At 34.9% G+C, this 20,540-nt stretch overlaps 2 protein-coding genes across 5 annotated transcripts in view; one reads left to right on the top strand and one right to left on the bottom strand.

Annotated features, from left to right (window-relative positions):
* Positions 1-6,941, top strand: part of nr3c2 (nuclear receptor subfamily 3, group C, member 2) — a 156,304-nt gene extending 149,363 nt beyond the window's left edge. For both annotated transcript variants that reach the window (XM_088912592.1, XM_088912602.1), the window contains exon 9: positions 1,933-6,941. In XM_088912592.1, the coding sequence (XP_088768718.1) occupies positions 1,933-2,088 (156 nt within the window). In that variant the 3' untranslated portion in view covers positions 2,089-6,941. The remainder of the gene's footprint in view (positions 1-1,932) is intronic.
* Positions 6,942-14,620: 7,679 nt separating this feature from the next.
* The window catches only part of arhgap10 (Rho GTPase activating protein 10), an 80,084-nt gene continuing 74,164 nt past the window's right edge, over positions 14,621-20,540 (bottom strand). The window contains exons 23-24 of one of the 3 annotated variants that reach the window (XM_088917634.1): positions 15,952-16,019; positions 15,699-15,829 (exon numbers count right to left, since the gene is read on the bottom strand). In XM_088917634.1, coding sequence (XP_088773760.1) covers positions 15,970-16,019 — 50 coding nt within the window. In that variant the 3' untranslated portion in view covers positions 15,699-15,829; positions 15,952-15,969. Of the gene's footprint in view, positions 15,830-15,854; positions 16,020-20,540 lie in introns of those variants that run through there. The other 2 variants (XM_088917616.1, XM_088917626.1) reach the window with 2 other exon arrangements.

Raw genomic sequence — 20,540 nt, 5'->3', positions numbered from 1 at the left:
TAACATTAAACAAAATTAGAGGTGTTTTATCAATCAACAACAACAAAGAATATAATAAAATCAAGTCATATATTTAGGGAAATAGGTCAAAGATGTACATAGGTGGTAAATCTGATTAAAATATTAAGACATAAAAGCAAACAGGGGGCCAGCACGGTGATGCAGTGGTTAGCATCGTTGCCACACAGTGCTGAGGCCCTGGATTCAATTCCAGATCTGGGATGTTGTCTGTCAACTCATACAGTCCAAGAACATAGTGGAAGGTTAATTGGCTTCTGAGAAATAGACCCTAGGTGTGTGCGTGTGTTCGTGTGTGTCTGTGTGTTTGGATGGGTGTCGCATCCAGGATATACAGTACCCTGCCTTGACCCGTTGCTAGCCTAGATAGACTCCTGCTCCCCTACAATCTTGAATTGGAAGAAGCAGTTAGAAAATGGATTTCCAAAAAGAATGGATAAATTGGTCAGTAGGCTAATGTTGATTCAAAGATGAAACAGAGAAGGGCTTCATGTAAGTATGCCTGCTGTCATGGCTTGATATTCATGTGAAGGTATTCTTCTAGCTTTTTACAAAATACTATACACAACTGACTAGAACTAAAAAAATGTTTGTATTAATGAATGCTTGTGCAAATATACTGTAGGCCTAAAAGATGCAAATGGAAATTAAAAAGATTTAACTGAATGCTGTGCAAAAGAAAATAGAGTATTTTAAATGCATCAAGTTTTATGAGGATTTTGAAAGTTTTGCTAAAATTTGCAGTTTGCAAGTGTGATTTTTTTTTTCATTATTATTCTTGTTGACCTACTTATTGGAGAGTGTGTTATTCACAGTTTTGGTATCAGGACACTAGAACCTAACAGTAATATTTGAACTTTAATTTATTCAGTTGATTTAAACCAAAGTGGACATTAAAAAGCAATATTTAGTCTGTTAACCTATATTTGTAACTGTAATGTTAGCTTTACTATTAAAGTAATTGGAAAGAGTTCAGAAGTGAAGATTGATTCTTTCAGAACTAAATCCTAATAGGTTTCACAAGACAAAGTAAAGACATTTTAATACCATGTGTTTGCCCTTATAGCTTTCATTGTATTTATATTTCTATTCATTAACTTTCTTAGCATGCCCCATGTTTATTTAAATGTTAATATGTGATAGACATATATATTGAAATCAAATGCTGAGTGGATATTTATGTACTGTTCTGTACTTCATACATTGTTACTACTACCAACAACTCTGTGAAAAGAAGAACATTTCCTGTTGTGTTGTACAGTAAGTGAATTCCCAGCTGTGACACTGCATCCTTTTTTTGCTACTGAGTGTGAAACAGTCCCCTGAACACATGCGATATGTATATTGTATGGTCCTACAAGTGTGGACTTGCACTTACCACTGTTAAACTTCAATTGACATGAGTCTGCCCACTCCATTGTTTTGTCTATGTTGCTTTGTTATGCCTTTGTGGTTTTTGTATTTGCCACTCTCCCTTTTTGTATCATTGGCAAATTTAGCAAGTTTTCTAAATAAAAGAATCTGTATGGTTGATGTAGATCAGGAAGAGCAGTAGGTCCAAATGAGATCCCTGAGGCACACCATTGCCTTCATCTATATTAACGATATATAGGCGATGTTCAGATGATGCAATGTTTCCTGTTAACCAGTTCTTGTTTCATCCATAAACATTACCTTGGATTCCTGTGGTTTGAGAATCAACCTTTTATAGTGTTTTTATGAGTTTGTTTTATCTACTGGCCTTGTTGCCTGTTAGACCAATTTTAGCAAGTTAAACAAGACTTTCCCTTTCTAAACCCAGATGGTAAGGTTTTTTTAAAAAATTCACCACCTGAGATTTAGAAGCTATCCAGAAGGGATATGATTAATTTCTGCCACTGTTAATAGATCTCTTGGTTTCCTTTTGTTTTCCAGTTGGTGAGCAGTCTGCTAGACTTCTGCTTCTACACCTTCCGTGAGTCCCAGGCCTTGAAAGTGGAGTTCCCAGAAATGCTGGTGGAAATAATCAGTGACCAGATACCAAAGGTGGAATCAGGCTTAACCCAGACTCTCTACTTTCACAGAAAGTGACAAAACAGAGCCTCTTCAAGAATGGACTTTGCCTTAAAGTTGCCTGCATTATTCCACGCCCACAAAGGATGGGAGATGTTTTCTCACACTCTCATCCAGAAGCTCTTCAGCTAAGGAAACCGTCGAGAAAGATGAGCATAGAAGAGTTTCTTTGATGATGATGCACTGAAAAGAACTTCACACGTGACAGAACCCCCTCCCCCAAAGACTTCGACAATTTTTTTAATGGATTTGAAGCCATACATAGTTTTTTTTTTCTTTTCAAACCAGACACAAAACTACACACATCCCTTACCTCTCCCTAAAAATTCAAATTAGTAACTGTGGCTTTTCTATGATTACTGTTGTTATTCTAAAAAGCAGGACTTTTTGCTTTGCAGTAAATTGGACTTGCTGCATTGCACAAAATGACTTCAGTCTGAAGATAGTATTTGTGTGTTGGTAAAAATTAAACAAGGCTCCTATTAGGTGTTAGGAAGTATATTTGAGAGTATTCCAAAGGGCTATAGAAGTTTATGTTCAATGGTTAACTTAAAGATAGATGATATGAGTTTTATTGTACAAGTCAAACTAAATCCTTAAGATGTATGTAATACACAGATACGCATGAAATTAACATTTTAAAAAACAAAAAGCTTTTATTGATATGCAAAACACAAGTAACATACAGTACTTTAAAATAATATATATATTAACTGAAAGACAATCTAGTTAATAGAATTTGCAGGAAGTCTTTTTTTATATTTTCCAGTTGCATTTAGTCTTCTGCTTTGTACAGTGTCACATTATGAGGCTTAAAACATACAGGTATGAATTGTGTGAAAGAACAAATATCACACAAAGAAGACGAGCAAAAGAGATTTTCAGTCCTGAACCCTCATAAACTAAAACATGCAATTTAACTCCACATGCAATATGAAATTCAGCCAAGTATTTCATGGGTTTTTACATATGTGTGAGTGTATTGTACATAAGCTTAATCATAACTACCTTATATATTACTCTTGTTGCTCTTTTTTTAAAACCAGTAATTCCCAAATTAAAACCAGCTCTCTATGAAAAATAGAACAATTTGACTTTTTTTCAAGGTTCCAGCAACAATCATTGTAACATTTCTACAGTATAAGTGAGTAATAACAGGTTTTATAAAACCACTTCTGATTAATAATGTTTTATAACTTGGTGCTTATTTTGTTACCATAAATCAGAACTCTGTAGTACTTAATAGTTGCTCACGTGCACAAATAATATTAGGAGAAAATCTGGAAATTCATAATTTCCTGCAAAATTTAAACATTTTTACTGGAAGCTTCAAATCAAGTCAAAACATACAAATCTGAGGTGTTAAAAAAAAGTAAAAATAATATCTGACAGACACCAGTAAGTGCCATCAGTTGAATGGTTTCCAAACTTTAGATCAATATTGTGAAAATGAAACTGACAAAAAATCTAGTCTCTCACATTTGGTTGTGTATATCTTCTTTGTTCTCACTTTTCCACTGTTTCAGCTGTAAAAACCAGTAACATGGACCATTTAATGTCTTATGAATGCAAGACTACCAGCCACTAACAGCAAGTACTGGTTAGTATGGAAGAGTTTCAAACAATGGCCAGTTTTGTTTGATAACAAAGCAGGAGAGTGGGTGTTGTGGCATGGAAGGGCAAAGAGAAGCTTATCCTGTTTTTCTTCAGGGCAGATTTTTTAAATTATAGGATTATGTACTTCCTATTGCCTACCTTAGATTTGCACAGAGGAGTAAATGTTATAATTGGGGCATTAGTATTCCTTTATTGTACACTTGTTTTGAAAAAAGTGGTTTGGAATATTAAGTTCTTCTTTACCTACGGTAGTTGCTGTTGAACATGACCTAACAATGAGGTGCTTCATGTTTGGTTCTTACATTGACCCCATGAGGGGTAGATAACATGTTACAGCACACCACAAACGTAAAACAAAAGTTTAAACAAGGAAAAAAAATAAATCACATTTGCAGGCTTTTACAAATTATTTTTGCATTTTTTGTTGATGTTCTGTATATTGCTATGTGTATAAATTGTGAAGGACCTGAAATAAGCTGTAAGGATTTTTTTTTTAATGAGACTAAATGTTAAATGGTTAATAGGACGAATGGGGAAGTATTTTTGAAAGAATTCTATTTTGCTGGAAAAAAAATATTTAAGTACTTTGTCTAAAAGATTTTTTGTAAAGTGAAATGTTTATGCATGCTTATTTGAAGAGATGTTTACAGTGTATTTAAGAAGGGAAAGTTGTGCCTTTTTATCTTCTCCAATTTACCATTTTACAGTATCTGTTGTAAATAACCACAGTGAATCACTTTATTGGTTATTATCAAGCATTTCTATTTTAACTTTGTGTGTTGTTTGGATACCTGTAGTTCATGTGGCTCCCACTAATTACATCCGCTGGCCTGTTGTTAGGTTTGGTTGGTAACATGGCAGATACAAGCCAATGGGAGAGTTTAAGGAAAAACGTGAATGTACAAACTATTGTGAGAGATCCGAACTACCTGAATGTTAGACTAAATCCCTTGCTTAAAAAAAAGGTTAACTTAAAAAAATCTTGCTTTGTGTTATATTTAATTTAAGCCAGTATAAAATTGGCAAGGAACTGAAATGCAGCTTTTCAATTCTTATTACGTGGAAATAATATAATACATGTGCAGCAAATACTAAACCTGCTTTAGTTTAAAGATTCATTTCTTTCTTGAAGCTGATTTCCTTTGCATTGAAATCATTGGGATGCCAGACCTATTAATCAGGTTTTGGTTACACATAACACTAGCAGCAAAGAGGTGTTTTAATGTCTGCTTTCGAATTCTGATCTACTTCAAATGTGATGAGAATGGAAGCAACAACCTTGTACATGCAGTCGTACTTTTTGTGTGAAGTTGTTTTTAGTCAACAAGACTGTTCTAGTTCATCTTACACAATAAGACTTGACATAGCAAAGGCATTTCAGGAGTAAACAGAAAGTTCAAATGTTTAATTTTAGGAATAGAATTCGCTATTGATCATTCTGAACACTCTACAAAGTTGTTGCTCCCAACAGTGTTGTGGTCTGGCTGAACTGACAGTGCTATGCATATTGTTAAACCTTTGAATTGGAATGTAGACATTTTATTAAACTTTCTGCCTTTGATTATTTTTTTTCACTTGCTGTTCGCTTTATTTTGTAATCAGTGGATTTTCAGGTCCTAAACTTTGGAAGCTTTTTCTCAAGTACACGGCAGGAGGATCTAAATTGAAACATCAATGTGGATCACGTTCTACAGAGTGTGGGTGTTTGGGTTTGAATCCTTAATCTTTGCTGATTTTGAACCGTGGATCTATGCACTGGCCTTTATCTCTGGTTCTTTTAGTTTGAACTGTAGTTCTTTTATAAAATAATTAAAAAGTGTCTAGCACAAGTCACAGATGACTTTTAAGCCATGTTTAAAAATTTAAAAAAACAAAAAATAAATGTATATAAGCCTAGAAAGCCAAGGGAGGACTCTAGTGAAAAGCTCTTTTGTATTGATTGGTATCTTACAATACTATTTACTGAAGCAAAGATTTCACAGAGAAGAATAAAAAAATCAGTATAAATAAAGTAGCTTTTATATACCTATTCAGGTATTTGCCTGGTTTGTATAAATGGGTGGTCTGGCACACACAAAGTGTGTTCTGTATGCAAAATCCCACAAGGCCATGGCATTGTTTTCATAAGATTGTTGTCTGCATCATGATCATGATGAATTTCTTGTGATGTGAACTCTTAAGACAGGGTCCCAGTCCCAGCAGGGTTTCAAGATAGCCATACAATCATACGTTTATGAAGACAAGAAACAACTTCATTTAAATCTATCAATCACGTGATTTGTTAAAAGCAATTAACTGATGATTTAAAACAAAAATCTGAATTCCCTTGAGCCCTTTAAGGACCAGTGATATCTTAACAAATTACTTGCTTAAATGACCAGTAGGTTTCAATGTACCCAACCATCAGAAGTAGATGATTTAGGGCAACATACTGTAAAACATTAGGGCCCAGATTAGGGCCTTCCAGAACCAGGATGGACCCGTCTTGAGAGGTAGTTTTCCTTCGCCTTTTACAGAGACTTTCTGTGTTTTTGCTGGTAATTGTTGATGTGGGCCAGAATGTCCAGTTTTTGTGAAACACAAGATCAGTAAAAACGATTAAGTAAAATCAGTAGAATATAAGTTTTGAAAAAAGGTTGTGTGGGATCCTGTCTGGCTCAACCAGTAAAGAAAAACATTCTGAGCAGAGGTCGAGCTCCACTGGGATACTATTATACCTCTATATTCTGACATTCATATTTAACATCTAGATACTATATTATTAGCCATTTCTTAGGGAAAAGGTCTAGATGGCCTTTTTGGCTGTTATTAAAAAATGTGAGAATCAAAAATACATGACGTCTCTGTTCAAAAGTGCACATTGAAGAATAATCTAAAAATATGTATATCATTGCAGCTTCTATTAAGCCATGAAGTCTCACAGTCTTCATTTAAACTATGAACCAGTGCTCAAAGCTGTGTCTCATTCTTTTTTGTATTAGATTATGGGAAGAGCAACTAAGTCATATCTCCAAAACAAAACCCTTTCACAGCATTCCTTGTTCATTATTAATTTGCTTTTTATTTTGCACTATTTTTTGTCCAATGCTTTGTACAATATTTGTTTAGTATTATTCATAATACGTCTTTCATTAAAACTGCCACATAAAAATAGCTCATGCAGATGATATATCTTTAAGCAGATGTCTATAACGTGTTTGCAGAAATATGATGGGATTCCAATAAATCCATTAACCAATAAACATGTCTAGTAATAATTTACTTATGTGTTTTTTTTAATGTCAGATTTGTGCAGTCTGGGATATATTACTGCCTTTACATATTGCACAGTTTTCTGATCTGATCTGTTTCCAAAAAAGGAATAAAATTAATCTTGGTAATAATCACTGCCATTGAAAAAATAAAGTATGGCATCAAAAAAATATAACAATTATTGAGTATTTAAGGCATGCTTTTAGTAGTTTCATAATCATGCAAGAAAAAGTCAAGCTGTAACTTCTTTGATGCATAAATTAAAATATTAGAGACAACCATCTGTCCAAGATTTAAATTTTTTGTGCAAGACTTCATACTCTCTCTGTCCAAGGAATAAGTTGTGTTTTAATTCCAGGACTCAGAATGTTATTACAAAGCTGATTTGTTCTCTGAAGAATGACCTGCAAATGAGCAGGTATTTGATATGATACTGAATCTAAATCCATAAATAATTCCAGTTCTATGAAATTCCTTTTCAGTGGTGTAGGAAGACCACTACAATTATTTCCAATGCTAGAATTCTCAGTGTGGTAAACTCCATCATAAAACAGTATAGATTTCTCTACTTTTATAATAATTACTTTATCAGATCAATGTTTAATTTTACAACCAGTAATGTATCTAAATTTATATACCCCAATGTCCCTGTTGCCATCGTAAAAATTATAAGATAAAAACAATAGCGCCATCTGGTGACTGGGATGTCCATATAGTTACAGTCAAATGGTATAGAAAAAAAAAACAAACAGCAAAATATGCATAATTGAAAAATATAAAAATTAAATATTTCTAATTCAAAAAACAACTTTCATTGAAACCTTCTTATCTTATTTGTGCAGAAAAGGAAATACACTGTACAGTAATAATGAAATGAACACGCATACCAAGGGAAGTTCACAATTAACCTTGTTAGATTTCCATCGCCACACCATCCCACACTCCAGACTGGCAGGTTTATTCCTTTTTTTGCGCTTTTTTTTTCTACAACCCACTCCCTGAAAATTCAAATTTCTCAAAGATGTCCAGTAACTATTACTGTCTTATACTGCCAGACAGACCAAACTTAATTGATGCTCTGACACATACAGTAGAGCTGTTTTATCAAGTCCAATCGTTCCCTACCCCAGTTCTGTAGCACTTTTCATTAATCCAATTTAAAATCCAAGTCTTTGATGTTGTGCTTTGGTTTTGTGTTGAAATGCTTACCTCTTGGCATCTGCATCATTCAATGTACTAAAGACAATACTTAAAACTTTTTAAAGTCACAAAGCAGCATACTCATTCTTGGAGTCTACTGTATGAGTAGCCAGACCTCAACAGGAAGAGAGAACTTGCTCAAAGAGGAAGTGGAGTTAATCGTCTAATGGGCAGCATTATTTTCCCCAGTCATCAGTCCATCCATTTTAACTAACCTCTTCAACTGCAGAGATTCACACTGAGCCAGAGTTTCACCCTACAAGGACAGACATCTACATTCAGGACAAATTTCTGAATAGGACACTAAGCAATTACACAAATGTGCACACAACGTAAAGAGCTAAGGGGAGTAAGACCTGACAATTTACCTGAACAGCACATCTTGGGACTGTATCACCATGTCACTGTACTGCCTATATGTTACTATTTACTGTTTTGAGAGTAAAAAATATGTTTTGGCTCTCTTTGGCAATTTGTATATGTTTGGTCTCTCTGCTGTCCTCTGCTTGGGCAGACAATCCATTGTACTTTTTAATTTCTTTTTTTCCGGAGACCTACCTAACTCCCCCTCTTCCCAATGCAATTGGAGAATTAAATTCTCGCCTTTCCTCCTGATTCACTGTGTAGTGAGGCTACTGGTGCTGAAAGGTGGCCATGTGTCACCAAGGTGAATGCTGTACTTAAGTGGTGGATGAAGTAGATCTACTCCAATATGATAAACACTTTTAACATGAAAGGCACTATACAAATGCAAAAACATCATAATAACAATTAGGAACAAGTAATAGGTTTATTCCATGCTGAAAAAAAGAAGAAAGAGAACACAACGTTTCGGCCGTGGAGCCTTCTTCAGGTGTAAACCTATTACTTGTTCCTTTGCAGCCTACGCATGCTGACGCAGCTACCCACCTGACATAATAACAATTACTCTGATTAATCATTACTATTACTGTTTTTCCTCTATATAGGTTTCTGACTTCCCAGCTTTAGAAAGAAAATCTAAGGATAACCATTTCTTCCTTTTCACATGCATTCCTGATTACTTTCTGCAAGAGTCATATTGAGTGCAACTTGTAAACATGCTATAACAAGAAGCAAAGAATGAAACATAAATAGTCTTGGTTTAAAAGCATGTCTTTATATCCATCCCACTGATGTTGTTTTTTTTTTCTCCCCAGGCAAGAGATACTGTAGAAAGCCATCTGTGTTCAGATTCCTCTGTCTAGCACAGGCTTCACGAAAAGAATGAAGATGAGTAGCAGATCATATTTCTTGCACCATTTAATTTACAGTAGGCTTTCACAATTGTAATGTACAAAACCGTTGAGAAAATGTAAAGTTTTCTGAACTACTGTATCTCCTCTAGAAAAAAAAAAGATTTTTGTAGTCTCTTGAATAGATTTAAATGAACAGATGAAGTGATAGCATTTCCAGAACCCATAGATGCAGCTGGCATGTGGACTCACATACTGTACCACAAGAAAGCCGTTATACAAAAAACATCACAAAGCACATTTAAATGCGAAATTTGCCTTCTAATGCAAGTGACCTTTAAAAGTCTGCAAGAGAAAAATATGCATTCTCCACAATGAATATTAGAATGAATTGCAGTTCAAGAACTCTTAAGATTAAAAGCATTGTGGGTTTAATAATCTGAATAATTTGCCCATATCATTACGGCTGTCTGATTTGATTATCCCAGTATATTGCTGCAAACCTATTGTGCCCCAGGTCCACTTCAGGTACATATTTTTATGGTGAGTCAGACACAGTTATTAAAAGTAATTTGTAGTGCTCACCTCATAATTATTATACAATTTCATCCACCTAGACTAGAAGGAAATAGATTAATTACTCAGACAAAACGCCTGTGAGAGCACATAACTTTCCTTTGCCTCTTCTAAAGCTTTAGTTTGTTTTTAGCACTGATTTTTATCTCTTATGCATTGGATTGGAGGAAAAAAGAGCTGTACTGAGCACTATCTAGGGAGCAGGAATACATTGTGAGAGTTTTCTTAACAAGATCTACTAATATTCTTCAATGGTACCCTAGGGAGACCACAACAGACCTCTTAGCAAATTTTGAATTTACTTACCTTCCTTGCATTAAGCTGTAGAGAAGGCTTTGACTCACTATATATAACTATAATAGACTCCACATGAATTGAGCAGGATGGCATGGTGGCCCAGTGGTTAGCATTGCTGCCTTGCAGTGCTGGGGCTGGGGATGAATTAAGCAATGCATTTGTACCAAAAATATTGTGATAGTTTGCTCAGACTGTCACAGAGTTCCAGTTAGGACTTGCTGAGGCAATTGAAAGTTAAACAGAGCAACAACTCTTTTTAATCAAATGCATACAAATACAACTGAGACGGCAGGCAAGCTCCCGGGCAAGCTAGGATAGAGTGAACACAAACAGATCAACACAGGAGATTACAGGAAAGTCCAAGTGGAACAGGACAACAAATTTGAATTATTTTCTTTGAAAGGAGCCTTTCAATATTTAACCTAAGATTTACAATAACACCATTTGAAACCCACCTCAATAAAACAGATTATATAACATAAATGTAAAAAATAATCTTTACACTGAATAATAGTCTAGTCATATGGTTAGACAGGGAGGTTAAAAAAATAGTCTGTGTCTATAGTTGTATCAAACAAAGTCGAATGATGGAAGCTGTGATTTGAACTACATTCCCCCCAGAATCTGTAGGGAATGTCCTTCCACACTCAATCGCCTGACCAGTTGGAAGAAAGCAATTGGTCAGGTGCTGATTTAAAAATTCAGGTCAGTCAACAGCAGTCATCTAGAGACAGAGGGCAGATCCTCTCTTGTGCGATTTCACCAAAAATGTTATCCAGTCTGCACTTGACAGACTCCGGCAATGATCATACCTCGAAAAGATGGATAAAAGATAGTGAAACTTTGTAGGAAGATCTTGAATCACCTGCAGTACAAAAAGTTTTTTTCAGGAAAATGACAAAAAAATGCTTGCAGGAGGTGCATCGACATTTTATTGAACACGCATCACATACTGTAGGTAATGTAAGAGGTCAGTGGGTGCAGTGACAGGTTCTTGTTTGAACTACACTGTCCAGAGAACAATGAGGAATAACTGTCTCCATGTTACTTTTTTCTGTTTTGGCAGCTCTGTAATTCATCCATCAATATAATCTGAAGATTGTATACCCCCTTACCCAATGAAGAAAAAACAACAATTATAAAAGCATTTGTGGTCAGAAGATAAGGAAGCAAGAAAAACAGGTAGCTGTAATATTATTTAAACGAAAATAAATTACACTAAAATGCAGTGCTTTAGATCATGAGAACTGTTAAAGCACCTTGAAACAGGTTCATTCCAGATGCAGAGTCCCTTTGGCACCGTCATAATGCAAATGTAAGCACTACCCTAATCAATCTTCCTAAAACATCAAGTCAGACTATCATATGACTCCCTTGAAATATGAATTGTTTTTTTTTTAGTTTAAGGGAGTCCAGGATCTTTGAAACAAAAATAAGCACCAGAGAACAAAACTCTTAGAAAAATACTTGTCCTTATTACTAGAAGTGTACCACACTTCAATAGTTGTTCAGAACAAATCATCATTTTACTGTATATCATATACTTTGTATACTGAATACTTTGTATTCCAGAATGAGCAAATTACTTAGAAAATAAAATCTAATGTCTTTTAAGGAATGATGCAGTATTTAACTACTGGAGTGACCTGGACTCCATGAAGAACATTGATTCTTCCAAGCAAATGCTGTGACATTGTAGCTTTCCATGCATGGCTGGATTTGATTAGAGCTAAAATTAACTTTCTTCTTTCGGATTCACAACCCTGTAAAAGACCAAGATTAAGGGTATGTATGAATGAAGCTTCCTGTGAAATTTAAGGAGACAGGTACAAGAATGCTCTTTGCCAATTTTAGGGTTGACAAACCTCGCTAATTTGGCAAAGGGTTTAATTAATTGAATTTAATTGGAGCTTGCAATAAAAATCTAAATTGAAACAGCATACTTTCAAAACCCATAAGATTAACTTATTTTCTTGTATAGTATGTTGCATGTTTTTTTAGAAGTGAAAGGTCATTAAGAAGTATATATATATAAAATACAGTATGTGAAATGTTTAAAAGCTGATTTTCATAACTGCAAAGTAATGAACCTTCAGTATTATTAAGCAACCATATTGTGCATAAATAGTGGAACATTATTTCTAAAGGTCCTTAAAGCCTTACACGCCATAGCAACTAATCTATGAACCTACAATACAAAAGTCTTTGATAAATATTGGATCCTACTAAAAAAACTTTTTTTACTTGGAAATTATTATAACAAATGAAGATAAATCTCAGTAGACTATAAAAACATAATATTTAAAACCAAAGGAGGTCATGGTTGGGTAGTGGTTAGTTGCATAATTCCACAAAACTTTGAGTAAAGAAGTGCCTCTTGTTTTCAGTTTTAAATTCGCATCCACATCCACACAAGAGGTTTCCACTTTGCGTCCTCTTTTTCATATTTCACTGTTGATTTTCAAGATGCTCACTAGCTAAAATATTTACTAGAATGTGTATCCTTTTGTCCTCCATTTTAAAAATTAACAAGATGAATTTTATGACCACAGTACATGAAGGACACTTATTCTGATGTTCTATTAATCATTCTTCTAAATACAGTACCACATCATAATTAAACACACAATTATAGGACACAAATGCAAATTGTGATCTAAGAGAAATGCTAAGATTATTGAAGTCAGACTTAAACTGGTGATTGGAAAATGGAGAAATAAAACTTAAAATTTGTCTAATTTAAACCCCCCCACAGATCTGTCACACTGCAGAATAAAATGATCATTTTAATATCTGGAAGTCTGTTCCATAATCTAACATGGGAGAGAGTGGAATTACTAAAATAATACAATGAAAAAACATTTTTATTTATTAAGCCTGAAGATATTTGGGAATGTGTGTCAATTTAAGTTTGGTTTAAAACAAAAAAATCTGTTTACTGAGATGGCATGTGTACTGTAGTTGAGTAAATCTCAATAACAACGTTTGTCGTGTGTGACACGCAGCACAAGTGAAGGTAGCTAAAGGCAGAAATACATAATTGTTTTTGTACCTCAGAAGCACACAGACATTACAAAAAGTAGTTCAGGTGGGTAGCTGTGTCAGTATGCGCAGGCTACAAAGGAACAATACATTTATTCCATGCTGAAAAGAGAAGAAAGAAAACACAATGTTTCTGCTGTGGAACCTTCTTCGGGTGTGAGGTGTTGCTCACCTGAGGACATTTTCTTTCAGTGCAGTGCCTCCAAGTTCATTTCATGGTCGCCAGGAAAGATGTTTTTATCAAACTGAATATACTATGGCTTGCTGAGGAAGTTAACTTCATAAAATGTACAGTGCATTTGTAGTTTGGTTTTTAATAATATTGATTTTTGTATTGCATGCAGTTCTCAAGTTCACGTGCACTTGTTTTCATGATTAATCTTAAAGTCTGTCATTTGCATTTCAGATGTTTGGTCAAATTCTAATTAAGATTCTTATGAATGTAAAGGGATAGCCTACTTAATACTTCGGCCTGGCTGAGCAAATGAAGAGGATCGAGCTATCACAACCCCTATCATTGAAGAGGAATGAACCAGGGAGCTGTTGTAAGGGTACAGTTGCGGGAGGGCAGCTAGAAAGAAAACACAGTTGCGGGCTGAATATTTATACATACAGTAGGAGAGAGGAAGTGAGAGACTGGAATTTGACCTCCTGGTGTTAAAAAACCAGGACGAGCTATTTGTTTTTAGGATAAACAACTTTACGAAAAGACTACTATCCATATGGTGAGGGTTAAGCAAACTGAAAATATGCTGCAATAGCACATTAAGTTGAACTGCAACTTTGCTAACGTTAGACTAACAGACAAATGAGTGGGAGTTTGTGGTATTTTGCCATTGCTAAATACTTCTAATTACTCAGAAACCTATTCTAATGACTTGTAGAACTTGATGGGATATGGTGAGTTTCAGTGATTTTAGTAATGGTAGCTCATTCTGACAAACTACTCTGACCGTTCGAACAACGGGTAGCTCAGGCTAGCTCTACTTACCGTGCTATGTAGTTTTCGTCCTGTTTCCTTTTCAGATGCTCAACCATGCACGTGTACTGCCATGGAATGCTAAATCAACCTTGCACATGCTGCATGTTACAGTTTTATCTTTTGTTTTAAGAAAATATTCCCACACTTTGCTTCTTTTTGAACTTTCCACCATTATTGTTGTTTTTTTTCTTCAACCTGTTCTATAGTTACGACGCTATAGCAGCATTGCTGCTCTCTTCAGGTTAGGTCATTAATTCGTTGGAGTTTGGAGGCCTGTTTGAAAATGCAAGTGAAAAATCGACAAATATTTGTCGACAAATTTTTAGTCAACATTATCAGTCCTAAAACAAAATACATGATGCCAGACATCTGCAAACAAGAAAACCTGCTTTATTACTTTAACACTGATTAACAAAATATTTCAAAGTTTTAAAATATTTTAAACACTTAAGAGAGATCAAAACATATAGATTTTGTAAATGCAAGATCTTTACAGATTTCAGAAAAAAACATCTTAATTTCTTTGAAAAAACAATAGCTTTAAAAAAAAATTGAAATTGTGAACGGTGTAAATTTAAAAATTAAGAGTAGTGCCAGATGCAAAACTTCAGTCCCTTAAAATTAAGTATATATACTGTATACATATACAGGTTTATGCTACAATTTGTCAAGTGGAAATAAGACATCTTATTAACAACTGCACATACATTTTTTTCAAAAAGATGTACAGTATGCATAAATATCAACAGTCAAAATCAATTCCTACTGATCATAGATATAATGCTGATTAGGTCGAAATTGAAGAATTTTTGCTCTCTTTATAGATTCCCCATCAGGTCCACTTGTGGATAGTTTAAGGATGTCAAATTGTTTCAATTTTATACTGAAATACTTTGGAATATGATCACATTTAAATTCCCTGAATAATACAGAATGACAGGTTTTTGTAAATCAGTCATGAGTGTGATAAATCATGGTGTACAGAGGACATGGAATTTTTGGACAAATTTAAACCACAGTTCACCTGATTAGAAATACAGAGGGCACTGAGACAATGTCAAAGATGTGAACCTGTAAAGACTTTGACTTATATTTCATGAAAGTATAAGAGCAAAGAAAGAAAAAATGACCAAGCACAGTAAAACCATGCATCAATAAAAAGCTTAAAAATCATTATTACAAACACTCATAAGATAATTTTAAAATTTCACATACTATATATACTGTATATACAATTTCAATATTAAAACTTATTTCAGATTCCCAGGTTTGCCTTTTACTCTTTAAGACTATATACGTAGGGGTCTTCGCTATTGCACTGTAAGAGAAATTTATGCTTCTTTTTGGCTGTTTTCAGGTCATTAATTTGGCAGATAAATCATTGTAGTGTTTGAAAGCATAAGAATATATGCAAAAGTGAGTTCAAAAAAGTGATCAATACTGAAGAGCATGGATACCATGTATAATGCAATATCTGAGGCTTTTTTGGATTATAGGATCTCAACGTAGTTTTCTGGAATAAGTCCTCTCTTTCCTTCAAGTTCTCCTTCTAGCCACCCTGGTTCTCTTGAGAAAGTCACTTTATAGGAAGAAAAAAAATACAAAAGAGCCATGAATGACATTTATAAATGAAAACAAGACAGACGTGGCTAGAGTCAGTCAAAGAAAGACAGTCCAGTCAATTTCTCTTGTAGCACTAACTTGTCTTGACTTTCAGCTTTATAAGTCCTTCTTTCTGTGGATTTTCCAATCCAGTGGTAATGGGCAAACTGCAAAAACAAGAGACCTGTGCATCTAAAAGAATCTGGGCATGGAAGAGAAAATTCAGCAACAGGGAAGTTACTGTATCACTCCCTCTAATAACATTATTCAAAGGCTGAGTGCCTTAGTTGCTGATTTTGTTGTCATTTCTTTGAAGGAGATAGAGTATTACTCGATCGCTCTTTGTTCTTTTACTAAGCAGCTATACTATTTGACTCAGCACTGTTTAGCTCTATGGGAATTATACAGTTTGTCTACCACCAAACCAACTAGCCCTTAACGATGGTAAAATACTCCTATAGCATTAAAACACAACAAGTAACACACATTTGTGTTTTGGGTGAAGTCTTCTTAAATATTTTCCACTCTTACAAATACATGAAATTAAGTCAGGCTCCATCAGTTGAGCTCTCATACTGCAATAAAAGACTGAATCTTAGTTAGGTGGATATACAGATGCAGCCATTCAAAATGGGTGAGGTATTTCGCGGCATACCCCGGTGGGCGTGTCGCGCTGTCACGCGGTGTCACGCAGTGTCACGTGGTTAATCGCGCGTCATTTGACGCTCTGCCGGAAACTATCCGGCGTCACCTTGTAAAACCGCCAGGGGGAGCTTAACCTCTCATGTACAGCATTTGAGCCTTTAATTTTGAACTGTGTATTACAGCATGTTAATCATCAGTCATTAAAATGTTGGTATATTTTATGAAAGCAAGATTTCTCAGTTGGACAAAAGTACACAACCTACCTTTATCAGAAATATTTATGCATCAAAGCCTTTACCGAAGATATTACTAATAGTATTAATAATGGATGACTTTGGACAAGCTGTATACTCAAAGTATAATTTCTTTAGCACATTTGTACAAGCACTTGGAATCTGTCCAAGCCATACTTTGTCAGGCATTTTGTTTTACTTCAACGGGCATAAAAACGTCCTTGCTTTTAACAGGGCGTTTCATAATTTCTAACTACGAAAATGATTTAAAATGCGACACTTATCATTCAACTAGAGCTCAAAATATCACAAGGATCCTCAAGAGCACAGCAAAGAGTGTATTAAAAGACACTTGTATTTATCAACGCTTTCTTTTCCGTATACCAGATTTTATGGAACCACTTCAGAAGGGTGTCAGCCAGTCAGATTCCAGGAATCGGTACTTTAAAGGAAAAATACACACCGGTATTCCATTTCTCCCTAACGATTTTAAGCATCGAAGTATTTAACTAGCATGTGAAATAGCGTGTGAAAAAGTGGTAGTTTTAAGCTTCTCTGCTAATATAATATGGAATCGCGTATCTAAAGAATTTAATAACGATATGATTATATTCGTGTACTGCGACAGGGCTGTGTAGGGCTGTTTCGCCTCCCTGTTCATGCGAGTTGTCCTGTAGCCTACTGGTCTACGTGCCTGGCTAACAACTCGCAGGTTGTGTGTTCAAATCCAGCTGGTGCTGGACTTTTCTTTTAACAAACATTTCTTCGAAAAAATAGAATAGCGATATTATGGACAATCAATTGACTTTTATATTTCAAAATATCCCAACATGATCGATTCTAAGTCATTTTTGATAACAATGAATAGTCACCTTCTTCCCTTCTGACAACGGTCCCTGCTTCTGCTTCCTGCTTCTATTGTGTGTGTGTGTGCAACAGAGTAAATTTTTATAGAGAAATGGAGGCTGGACAGTATGCGTTACAATATAAACATTTATATTGATTTAAATCGTGTTCTGATTTAAATCGCAAACGCGTGTTTAATTATATGTGTTTTTTAATCATAATCAGGCTAATGCAACATAAATTGATACAGTATCTTTGTCTTCTAAGTATCTTAATAAACTTTCAGCATAGCTTTCTACCCGTTAAGATTTATATTTCTTGGGATTTTGGGATCAAACGTGGAAGGATTAGATTGTAATCGTTTTTATTTGTCAAATACGTGACTGTATTTCTGAATGTTATGTGACACCTACAGTAGTTCACTGCTTTAAATACATCGAATTAAGAAAGTTATGTGTAGCACCTTAGATCTTTTTTCTGAACCAGGGAAAATCTGATCATGTTTCTCTATAACAATAATAAAAAACTTTATTTTACATATCGCCTTTAAAAGTGGCATCTCAAAGCAATACAGTAGATCGAAAAACAGTTAAAAGGGACCAAAGTAAATACCAGACAATCGCAAATGCGTTTTCAATAAAATTATTTTATTCATTCAGCAGAGACTGAGAGGGACATCCAGCAGAGAGAGACACACACACCAACAATAGTTGTTTTGTCCCTTGATTTACTGATCTGCATTAATTTAATCTTGTCAATCAGGTCTTTTTTCTCTATTTGAATTGTCGTTTACACCTCACACGACTTTAAAAGCTAGCAAGACAGGTTTCGATTCACATTAGCTGGCGAGATTACAGATTTTAATCGTCTTTAATTTTGTTACGTTATACGTTTTAGGAACGTTTCATCTAAACAAACACCACAAAACTATTCTCGATTGTATTTCTGAATGTTATGTTACACCTGCAGTAGTTCACTGTTTTAAATACATCGAATTAAGAAAGTTATGTGTAGCACTTTAGATCTTTTTTTCTGAACCAGGGAAAATCTGATCATGTTTCTCTATAACAATAATAAAAAACTTTATTTTACATATCACCTTTAAAAGTGGTAGTACCTTTTTTAGTACTATATTTTTGTATTATATTCCCTATTAATCAAACTCTAAGAGTATGTATCGGCTTGTCAGTCAGGTCTTTTTTCTCTATTTGAATTGTCGTTTACACCTCGCACGACTTTAAAAGCTAGCAAGACAGGTTTCGATTCACATTAGCTGGCGAGCCCTGTTAACAAAAAAACTAATAATAATGTAACATGCCACTGTTTGTTCATGAACAAAGTTATACTGAGATTTCCTTAGATCTAAGGTATCTAAGGAAATCTCAGTATAACTTTGTTCATGAACAAACAGTGGCATGTTACATTATTATTAGTTTTTTTGTTAACAGGGCTCGCCAGCTAATGTGAATCGAAACCTGTCTTGCTAGCTTTTAAAGTCGTGCGAGGTGTAAACGACAATTCAAATAGAGAAAAAAGACCTGACTGACAAGCCGATACATACTCTTAGAGTTTGATTAATAGGGAATATAATACAAAAATATAGTACTAAAAAAGGTACTACCACTTTTAAAGGTGATATGTAAAATAAAGTTTTTTATTATTGTTATAGAGAAACATGATCAGATTTTCCCTGGTTCAGAAAAAAGATCTAAAGTGCTACACATAACTTTCTTAATTCGATGTATTTAAAGCAGTGAACTACTGTAGGTGTTCAGAAATACAATCACGTATTTGACAAATAAAAACGATTACAATCTAATCCTTCCACGTTTGATCCCAAAATCCCAAGAAATATAAATCTTAACGGGTAGAAAGCTATGCTGAAAGTTTATTAAGATACTTAGAAGACAAAGATACTGTATCAATTTATGTTGCATTAGCCTGATTATGATTAAAAAACACATATAATTAAACACGCGTTTGCGATTTAAATCAGAACACGATTTAAATCAATATAAATGTTTATATTGTAACGCATACTGTCCAGCCTCCATTTCTCTATAAAAATTTACTCTGTTGCACACACACACACACAATAGAAGCAGGAAGCAGAAGCAGGGACCGTTGTCAGAAGGGAAGAAGGTGACTATTCATTGTTATCAAAAATGACTTAGAATCGATCATGTTGGGATATTTTGAAATATAAAAGTCAATTGATTGTCCATAATATCGCTATTCTATTTTTTCGAAGAAATGTTTGTTAAAAGAAAAGTCCAGCACCAGCTGGATTTGAACACACAACCTGCGAGTTGTTAGCCAGGCACGTAGACCAGTAGGCTACAGGACAACTCGCATGAACAGGGAGGCGAAACAGCCCTACACAGCCCTGTCGCAGTACACGAATATAATCATACCGTTATTAAATTCTTTAGATACGCGATTCCATATTCTATTCCCTATTAATCAAATTCTAAAAGTATGCTTGTTGACTCCGGTATCACGTTAGTTAAAGACTTCGAAGCTTAAAATGTTTAGGGAGAAATGGAATACTGGTGTGTATTTTTTTCTTTAAAGTACCAAGACCAGCTATATACTGTATGTTTATGTTCCAAAATTAATATAGTTTATGGCCTTCACACGCGTTACAGTATGCTCCTATTCTTTTTATGCTCAGCTACTAAGATTTCCCTTCAGTGGTAAAATTCAATATCTACAACGGGCACAGCAAAGACGTTTACTGTAAGTCTTTCTACGACAGACCAACGGACCACGAGTGCCCCTGTTGGTCAACCAATCACGTACTGCGGTGCCACGCGTCATCTTGCGTCACACTGCGCGACGCCACCTGCGGTACGTGTCTGTAACGCGCACTTTGAATGGCTGCATCTGTAATCAATCAGAAAATGTCAACGAATTAGACCATTCTTTAGCTAACCCCACTGAACTGAGGGATGCCAGCCTGGC

Source organism: Atractosteus spatula, chromosome 1 (assembly GCF_055471065.1).
Source record: "Atractosteus spatula isolate fAtrSpa1 chromosome 1, fAtrSpa1.hap1, whole genome shotgun sequence".
Taxonomy (NCBI): Eukaryota; Metazoa; Chordata; class Actinopteri; order Semionotiformes; family Lepisosteidae; genus Atractosteus; species Atractosteus spatula.
This window is presented reverse-complemented; position numbering and strand designations above follow the sequence as displayed.